Below are 9819 nucleotides of genomic sequence, written 5' to 3'. Positions count from 1 at the left end.
GTCTAATTTTTTAATTACACTAAGTTAAGAGATTACCTGAATTTTTCAGTCTACCGAATGCGTTTTTTTTATCTTGAGTCTGTATTCATTCTGTTACGTTTAAAATGGGACTTTCTTCCTATTGCTTTATGAAAAGAAACATAAGTCAATTTAATTGAAACAAAATTTGGTAAAATGTTCGCTGGGCGTGGTGGCGTGCGCCTATAACCGAGCTTCCACAGCGCGGGTGGTGTGGAATAGCTTGAGGTGGGGATTCCTGTCGTACGTCGACCTATGCCGATCGGGTGTCCACACTAAGCTAGGCGTCAACATGGTGGACTTCGGGGAACCTTAATCGACCAGGTTGAATAAGGAGGAACGTACCAGTCCAGGATGGAAACATAGCAGACAAAAATTCCCGCGTCGAACAGTGGTGGGATAGCACTTGTGAATAGGAAGCGTGCGACAGCCAGGCCAAGATAGTTGAACCCACTACCATTTTAGTCCCTTTTTTTACTATATTCCCTCCCTGGAATAAAATCCTTCTAAATTTCTTCCGTCACAATTAACTAAAATAATTCTAGTCAAATTTTATTATTATAATCTGTTTCGGCATAGGTTATGCAAACGAAGTAGCGTGTTTTGGTCTAGTTTTTCAATTAGACTGTGCTACCAATCCAAACAATGTATTCAACCCACTACCATTTTTAGTTTCCTCGTCGACATAGCGTCGATTTGTCTAATTTTTCAATTAGACTAAGTTAGCAGGTTTGCTGAATTTTTCAGTCTACCGAATGTGTTTTTTTATCTTGATTCTGTATTCACTCTGTTACGTTTAAAATGGGACTTTATGCCTATAGCTTTATGAAAAGAAACATAAGTCATTTTAAATAAAACAAAATTTGGTAAACTGTTCGCTGGGCGTGGTGGCGTGCGCCTGTAAAGGCTAGTTTCCACTCAGGAAAATTCTCTTTTAGATCGGAACATGAAAGTTTCCTTTGTACAAACGCCGTCTTAGAACTCACCGACAAAGGAAATTTTCCTGTCCGATCCAGAGGAGATTTTTCCTAAGTGGAAACGGGTGTCCACACTAAGTTAGGCGTTAACATGGTGGTCTTGGAGAGTATAGCCTATGTCGACCTATTTGTGGCCTATTTTAGATCAAAACACATTGCAAACAGCATTTGAATGTCCACTCAACCCTTAACGCTTTCTCCTTTCAGCGGCCAAAATGGTGAAACTGGTCATATTTTGAATTAAAATGGAGTATTTCATGAAGAGTTTTAATTTAGCGTTAGTTTTACATGCTAGGCAGATGTAATTAAAAAACGAAACACTTGAATGTAGAGTAACAGCACTAAAACACTGTAATCTGCCTGTAATACCAGTAATCTGCCTGTACGTACTCAGATACAACATAAGCGGTCTAGCCGTTTTTACCGTATGAAATAGCACCCTTGTGTGCTATTTTTTGCACGTGTCATTACTTATGCATGACTGAATATTCGAGCATCAGTTTAAATATCAATAGTCACACAGCTACATCACTGACACTGTACTGTTTGCCGAAATTGAACGATGTTCGATATAGAACTATTATGTACTGGGCGAACCATGGATGCTTGACTCGAGGCCGCGTTACGACGCGCGTTTTTAAAACATTCCGGTTTTCTCTGCGGTATTTAAGGAGCTCACTCGCACTCACACTCATTGAGTGTGAAATAGAAATTTTGCTGTTAGTTATTGATCAATGAGAGAAATGTTTCATCAGTTGACAGATTTTAAAGGTGAAAAACTGAAAATCAAGCTCTTACTCGGCTGAAATTACAGCCATGGAAACGTTATGAGAAATTGAGATCTCTCACTCAATGAGTTAATTCGAAAGATCGACGAAAGATTCGAATTAGACTGTATAATTTTGTTCCCACATTTAATCAATTAATCCTGCGGTAAAAATCCTCCCTATGAGAGGACATGGTGGCCTGAAGTCCGAAAAGTACATAAAATTACCTATATTGACGGAAATTAATTTGAGAGAGTAACGATGCCCGCGAGCTGTAGACTAGCATCAGACTTGAATTAACTTTTTAATACTTGACTCCATCCGTCTAGTTTTTCGAATTATATTTTATACACTTACACTTTTCAATGTTCACGGTTGTAAACTTGTAGAAAAGTCTACCTATACAGATGTTTTTTATTTCACATGTATCAACTATGTGTGGCTTTATATACAATAAATTTTATTTATACTATCGCTGGGCGTGGTGGCGTGCGCCTGTAACCGAGCTACTACGGAGCAGGTGGTGTCGAATGGCTTGAGGTCGGGATTCCTGTCGTACGTCGACCTATGTCGATCGGGTGTCCACACTAAGTTAGGCGTCAATATGGTGGACTTCGGGGAACCCTCGTCCACCAGGTTGATTAAGGAGGAACGTACCGGTCCAGGATGGAAACATAGCAGACAAAAGTTCCCGCGTCGAACAGTAGTGGGATAGCACTTGTGAATAGGAGGCGTGCGACAGCCAGGCCAAGATAGTTGAACCCACTACCATTTTTCTCCACGATTAACTTTTTTTTCGGGATAAAAAATTTCTTTATCATTCTTACGCACTCGTGTGATATTAAATATAGTAAAGAAATATTCAGTTGATTTATTGTAATATTTTTAGACTTGTTGCAGCCGGTTTGCTCCCTAGTCCCAGTAACTCATTGCGCGGTCATCAACTTTAGTCTTACGTCATTTGGTCTTAAGTCAGTCAGAATCCCAGATCATTGAGTCAGACTGCGCATTTAAAATATGTTGATGTCTAATCTGGGGTCTGTAGAGGATGAGCTTCTTGAATGGAGTTGTTCCACACGTCATCTAATTTTCAGTAATTTTGAAAGTATGCTTCTCCAATACAGAAGCGCGCGGTTTACGAAAAGAAAACTGGCAACTAATCAGGTATTTAAGTAAGGCAAGATTATATTTATACTTTCAATAGAAGTTTTATACTCAAGCCTCAAGGTATAATTTATATTTCACCTGCAGAATAGGGATAGGAGTTTCTGTATGTACGTATTGCTACTATATTTTACATACAGCCAAATAGTATAAAGCTGTATTCCCAACAAATATAAGTAATTGATAGGACAAGAAACCAAATATTAATAGATAGGTGAACTGTAATAAAAGTGATGATTTCTGATGTATTATTAAGGTTAACCACATATAATGCAATTGATTTTCTAACTATATGATCATGTAAGAAAATCAAAGGACAACTACTCTAAAGCATTTTCTAACAACTACAATTGCATCTATTCATAATGCCTGGCCATTAGGTTACCACAGACTATTCAGTCTAGGTAGAATGGTATTCATACTATCAATGTTAAGATACAAACAATTCTGGCTTTGCTTTAGGAATTTTACAATTTTCTAACCAAAATTGTTCGAATGACTTTTTTTGTTTGAATAAATATACAATATTACCTAATGAGGATAATTTAGACATAATCTCATATATCCTATTTACAATTTAAAACATGAAAATGATATATTATACAGTCCCAACAACTGATTTTTACTTATTAATTTATTATTTATTTATTCTTTTCCCGCTTCTCTTTTATAGCCGTGTAACCAACTCCAACCATTATTGCTCCAACAACCATTGATTGTGCTATTACTCGGAGTCTCATGAGGTAACGACTTGTGCTCATTGGTCCTCGGTTCTTGTAAGCATATGCACCATATGCAAGTGCACCAATTGTACCAAGGATTCCTACAGTAAAAAGGGTTGACAAAATTCATATAATTTCACATTACATATTTTAAAAAATCCTCCTCCCTGGGATGCAAAAATTTATATCCTGGGATGCAAAAACTATTAAATCCACCTTCACCATTTTACATGTATTGCACTACCCCAAGAATTTTCTGTAGGTGACTCAAAATAGGGGAAGTTTTGAGTCGAAAATGAGGAATATGTTCCTTGGGGATAAAATATCTAGGGGTATTTATCTGAAATACCCAAAGTGAAAACTCTAATTATGGCAAATACAAAACCTTAATAAAGAGGGGGATGATGTGATTATTGGCTAAAGGAACAGTTTTTATTTTCTCTTGGGTTGATTGTAAAAAACTCGCTACATTATTTGCATTCAAACCCCAAAATTTTGTCATAAACTATAGTACATTAACTACCTTTTCATACAACCGACTCCAGAGGGGATAAAACTGACATTAGTCATTACGTCTAGCACCATTAAGGTGACCTCGTAACGAAGTTGTGACTATATAGGAGTTATTAGGTAAATTATAAGTCATTACGATGTTAAAATACTATATAGGACGATAAAATATTGTGAAATACTCAAATAGTCCTTTATTTACCTAATGGAACGAACGGCTGATCTCGACTCTTTCTTAGCAATTTATCTGTTTCAGACTCCTCAACTGCTGGTGATGCAAATTCGGCAACCTCTTCCGCGGTCGGTGTTCTTCTTGCTGACATTTCGCGTGAAATTGTTTTCAAAAGTCAAAACTTAAACCTTCTATGTCTCATGCACTGCTCTCAAATCTCGCACGTTGTATTTATTTTGCGAAATGGATTACGTAATTTCCGTGAGCAAAAGGCTTTGTCAGAACGTCATTGATTATTGACGTCATAAAGTTACTCCCCCACTGAATAAAGATCATGTTTCTTGTCACGATTTCGCTAGAGAATAGTTTCAAGTTTGAACAAATTCACGACAGTAACTATAAGGAACGTGACGATATTATGCGTGGGTTGTTTTTTAAAGCCGTGCGCAAGAGTTATAAAGTAAAAGTTATACAGTAAAAGGGAGGATCACCGGATGGGCTGGGAAAATCATTCCCGAGCCGTTGAAGAGTGAAGGAGATATATAAAGTGGGATGCATGACAACGGAGATTTGCATGAGCTTTCTTAGAGTTATATTATGTCAATAATTGTTTTAGTATGTAATTAAAAACGTAATTAAAAAAATTATGCTGAATTAAGTTATAAGCACTGTCCTACTGCGCAGTTTTTACATCAAAATATTTTAAGCATATTTTTGCTTCTTTCGTTGTTTCAGATACTGATTTAATTCTTCATCTGTCACTTTGACAGGGCAGAATTTTCAATAATAACCTTTGTAACAATTCGAAAAAGTATTTTATATAGATTATTCTAAAATCAATAATTAAGTTTTCTCGCTATACAGCTGTGTAACTCCAGCCATTATTTCTCCAAAAACCATTCAGATTGTCATGGTCCACCAATGATTGACTGTGCCAATACTCGAAGTCTCGTAAGGTAACCACCGCTTGTGCTCATCGATCTTCTATTCCGGTAAGCATACGCACCATATACAAGCGCACCAATTGTACCAAGGATTCCTACAGTGAAGGGTTTAGAAAATTCATATAATTACAAATCAAAGTATTTATAAAGTCAATTAACTGTCCTAGACCTAGGATTAGTAGGGTACAAAACTAATCCAACTAATGTGACTTTCATCATTTTACATCCATGGTTGCAATGTTTCCTGCATTTTGATATGTCTGATTTATGGCATGCACGTACAGAATCAGTGTATCCAAGGTATGAAGAGGGGCGTGAGTTTTATCGCCCAAGGAACAATTAATATATCACCTATATATATATATACATACTACCATTATGCAACCCGCCCAGGCCCCCTAGAGGGCGAGTATTCTTATTAATAAAGTAACCTCGTAAACCTCGTATCGAATCTAGAACTATATCTATGAACCATATCTGGTAAATCGTTAAAAGGTGCTCTATTTACCTAATGGGATAAACTGGGAGTCTTGGTTACTTTTTTCTTGGTTATTTTTCTGCTTTTGATTCCGCGACTTTTGCCGCCGCCGCTGCTTTTCTTGGCTTTTGATTTTGCTGACATTTCGCAGAAACTTGTTTTCAGAATTTTGATTCAGTTGTCATACACGGCCTCAAACTTGCACGTCCTATTTATTTTCCAGAACGGAATTAACAATGTCCGCCGGAAAAAGGAATGCAACTTCAAATATAGAGTCCTTGAAGAATGACGTCAAACCGTTTTCGAATCGCTAGAAATTTAACTCATTAGAAATTTTGTGTTTTATTTTCGTTAGCAACGTTTCGTTCGTTGTCCCAACTTAAATATATAAGCTTATATTTTGCAAAATACCCGCGGCGAGAAAGCGTCCGTGATAATATTGATTATTGTATTACGTTACGAAATGCATGTTTTCTCTTATAAATTATATAACATCTCGAACTATCATTTTTTAAAATATTTCTTAAAAATGCGTTGTTTAAAAACATTTTGAAAATGGTACGTTTGTAAGTTGTTCAAACGTTGATAGGCATGCATGAGTGTAGCCGGGACGGACCATTATAGGCATGCATGAGTGTAGTTGAAAACGATGAAAGTAATGATAATGGTGTAATTTGTTTGTCTCGGTTTGTTCTTTGAAAATTAGTCTTAGATGGTGTCAGATGTGCATGTAGTTTCTCCAATGAAAATATGTCCTGCTCTAGTCTACGGAGTGAGCTGCCATGCAAAATTACGTCATGTACTGAGATCATTACAGCAGAAGGAGTTTAATTTGCATTATATATATATATATATTATCTTAATAATACAATGTTCGACGTATAAAGAACTTGAGTTCTTTTTTTTGTTGAGTGACAACAATAATTGTTTGTCTTATCACAGGTAGCCCGCGCTATTGTGTTGCTTCGAAGTATCCGCATTCTTAATTCACCTGCTGGCATATCATCGCAAGCGCGGCAATTTTTTTCAGTGCACTTCACTTTAAGTGCACTGATGTGAAGTGCATGGAAAAAAAATTGCGGCTCCTGCGATGATATGCCAGCAGGTGAATCAGCAATTAAGGATGTGGATACTTCACGTGAAGCAACACAATAGCGGGCTACCTGTGGTCTTATGATCCAAATTCATTGCTTCTATGATTTTGTCCTAATACAGCAGTGACTCGTATATTATATAATTTATTTATACCTATATTATATACTATAGCCATACATAACTCAGTCATTTATAGCGGTGAGCTCGCTGTGTCTACTGAAATAGGAGGTGGTTGAGGAACTAAAATTGTATGTAAATTTGGTTTCAGTCAGTGCCGTGGGACAATAGCAACGCCACTGCATATTCTTGCGCCCCTGGTGACCTCCAAGTCTTGCTAGTAGATCGTAGGGGCAGCTGGTTCTTATATTATCATGACACCATGTTGTTCTCTTGCCCAAAACAGTAAAGCCTGTGGGTGGGAAATATAATTGTTCAGCGGTGTGGGTAATTCAATCCCATGCAATCAATTTTTAAAGCTTGATCATTACCTGCCCATAAACGCACGTTCTCGAGAAATATCTTCGAAACAAAGAAATCTATTATATAAACATCTGTGGTTCGCTGACATGCATGTGTTTCCTGAGACAATTAAAGCCAGATGTTTTTTCGGAGAAATGTCTCTCGAATGAGGGGAAAATCTTGGAACAATATTTTCTCATAATTTTGCAAACAACATTACAACATTCAAACAACATTACTTTCTGGTCATCTTTCCCATGATGAGTCATAAAAAACAATAAAGAAAAAAACGACTCAAAAATGCAACGGCAACTTCTTTTGATAAACTATATTATGTAAATAGAACTGTGTTCAATTTAAATGATGTATATATTATTCTGGGGCCGATTGTATAAAACTCTTTAACTACATTTTGTATAGTTAAATCCTAGTTAACTCGACTATGATTGGCCAACTCTGTCCTTAATTATAGAGTTAAAAGTTAACTAGTCTTTTATACAACTGGGGCCTGCATGTATACTCTTCCTTACCGGGTAAATATACGCCAGTTTTCCATGCCATGTTCTCGGTTAGAGATTTTGTCATGCTGCCCCACGAAAGCATATTCCCGTGTACATTGAATCCTCCAGCAGACATAGGATAAATACTTTCGGTCGCTATTTCATAGTCCCAGATGTTTCGTCGGAACCAAGACGACCGGTTAGCAAGTAATCTCAGACATTAAACCAAAGAAGTCTCGCAAATCGCATTATAAATTATATAATAACAATTCGATCTAAATAGAGCAAATTAATACAAAGAAATATTAAAGTAAACATGCATATAAGCCTATAAATGTTCGCACGTGTGGCGTATAAATTACCCATACAATGCATAAATTCTGCGTAAACAAACTAGAATATAAAGTCAATGTCTTACTTCTGTGGCGAGATCCTTTAGCTGTCTATTTCATCGTTTATCGTTCAGGTTAGCCCGTCTTTCTTTCATTTACTTATTTAACAAAACATGCGTTATATTTACACCTTTTCCGTCTCGCTGTGCGTCTATATGCTAATGCTATGATTGCTATTTGATACCTAATATTGTCATCATAGTTTCAAAGTTCAATTATAATGAGTTCCATTCGTGTCTACGCACGTGTATATAAACTGTCAATCCACTCTCCCCCCCGATGAGGACTCTTCCTCATCACTTAATGTTACTAATTGTGAGTTACTTATCTTCATATCCTTCTGCAGGGTACAGTACTGCGACTTTTGTAATAGGTCTTTCGTAGTGCGATGTGGATGTCTTCACCTTAACGTTACGAATTCGTCCGTCATTTCCAGGATATACATTAACAATTCTGCCCGTAGTCCAGTTTCCACGAATCGCATTCGTATCTTGAACCACGACGATGTCATCCACTCGTACATTTCTTTTTTCAGTAGTCCATTTCTTTCTGGGAACTAAGGTGGGAAATACATCTCTGCTCCAACGCTTCCAAAAACTATCGATGATCTTCTGGACAAATTCAACACGATGTTGAGGATTCTTCGTTTCTCTGAATGGCCCTTGTGGTACCATTGTTGATGCTCGACCAAGTAAAATGTCGTTTGGACAAAGGAAAGAACCGTCATCTGGATCATTGGGGATCCTTCCAATAGGACGCTGATTAATCAGGTTACTAACTTCCAGCAAGCATGTGTACAGCTCGAACGGAGCCAAAATTTGTTCACCAATCGCGATCTTTAATGCTTTCTTCGAACTCTTGACAAGAGCCTCAGCACAACCGTTATGATGTGGTGCTGCAGGAGTAATAAATCTCCACTCCATTCCTTTCTCGGCGCTGAATTCCTTCAACTCTTTCTCGTTCCATCCTTCTATCATTTCTCGGAGTTCACGTTGAGCTCCCACCAGCTGCGTCCCGTTGTCACTGATCATCAGAGCCGGTTGTCCACGGATTGCGAAAAATCGACGTAAGGTTTGCAAGAATTCCATAGCGGAATAGTCCACTGCGATTTCCAGGTGTACGGCACGAGTATTCAGACATGTAAACAGTACGCCATAGTGTTTGGTTGTTTTGTTTCGGCCAATTTTAACTTGGTAAGGACCGAAGTAATCGCATGCCGTGCGATGAAAGGGTGGTGTGAATGGCTCCAGTCGGGTAATTGGTAGGTCTGACATGAACTGCTCCTCGGTTTTGGCTTGGATTCGGCGACAACATACGCATCGGAACTTTATTGACTTGGCAAGATCATGACATCGGATAATCCAAAACTTTTTCTTGATCTTTGCAACGGTTGTTGCAACTCCTGAGTGGCCGTTTCGATGGAAGTTACGAGTGATCAGCAGGGATATCCAGTGTTCACGTGGGAGTAAAACTGGATGTTTGGCATCGTACGAGATTACGGCTTCGCTTACTCGACCTCCGACTCTGATAACTCCGTTGTCATCGGTAAACGGGGTGAGTCCTTTCAGTTCTCCCTTTTTCAGGCGATCATGAAGTGACTTCTGACTTTGTTTGACCAATA

The 9819-nt window shown here is 37.9% G+C and overlaps 2 protein-coding genes and 1 long non-coding RNA gene across 3 annotated transcripts; 1 reads left to right on the top strand and 2 right to left on the bottom strand.

Annotated features, from left to right (window-relative positions):
• Positions 1-2782: 2782 nt before the first annotated feature.
• On the top strand, positions 2783-4490 carry LOC114527846. The gene is made up of 3 exons (XR_003687446.1): positions 2783-2926; positions 3600-3669; positions 4415-4490. It is a non-coding gene; the product is annotated as an uncharacterized LOC114527846 (long non-coding RNA).
• LOC114527845 (HIG1 domain family member 1A, mitochondrial-like) lies at positions 2986-4503 on the bottom strand. The gene is made up of 2 exons (XM_028549549.1): positions 4361-4503; positions 2986-3749 (listed from the first exon to the last, which is right to left on the bottom strand). Exons 1-2 carry the CDS (start codon positions 4479-4481, stop codon positions 3568-3570), a joined length of 303 nt encoding a protein of 100 aa, XP_028405350.1. The 5' UTR covers positions 4482-4503; the 3' UTR covers positions 2986-3567.
• A 3476-nt stretch (positions 4504-7979) lies between these two features.
• Positions 7980-9809, bottom strand: LOC114527901. Its single transcript, XM_028549612.1, has 2 exons — positions 8225-9809; positions 7980-8081 (listed from the first exon to the last, which is right to left on the bottom strand). The coding sequence occupies exon 1, from the start codon at positions 9470-9472 to the stop codon at positions 8519-8521; it is 954 nt and encodes a 317-aa protein (XP_028405413.1). The 5' UTR covers positions 9473-9809; the 3' UTR covers positions 7980-8081; positions 8225-8518.
• Positions 9810-9819: the final 10 nt, after the last annotated feature.

The sequence above is a fragment of the Dendronephthya gigantea genome, unplaced genomic scaffold, assembly GCF_004324835.1.
Source record: "Dendronephthya gigantea isolate DGI-Jeju-01 unplaced genomic scaffold, DenGig_1.0 000047F, whole genome shotgun sequence".
NCBI classification, from domain to species: domain Eukaryota; kingdom Metazoa; phylum Cnidaria; class Anthozoa; order Malacalcyonacea; family Nephtheidae; genus Dendronephthya; species Dendronephthya gigantea.
This window is presented reverse-complemented; position numbering and strand designations above follow the sequence as displayed.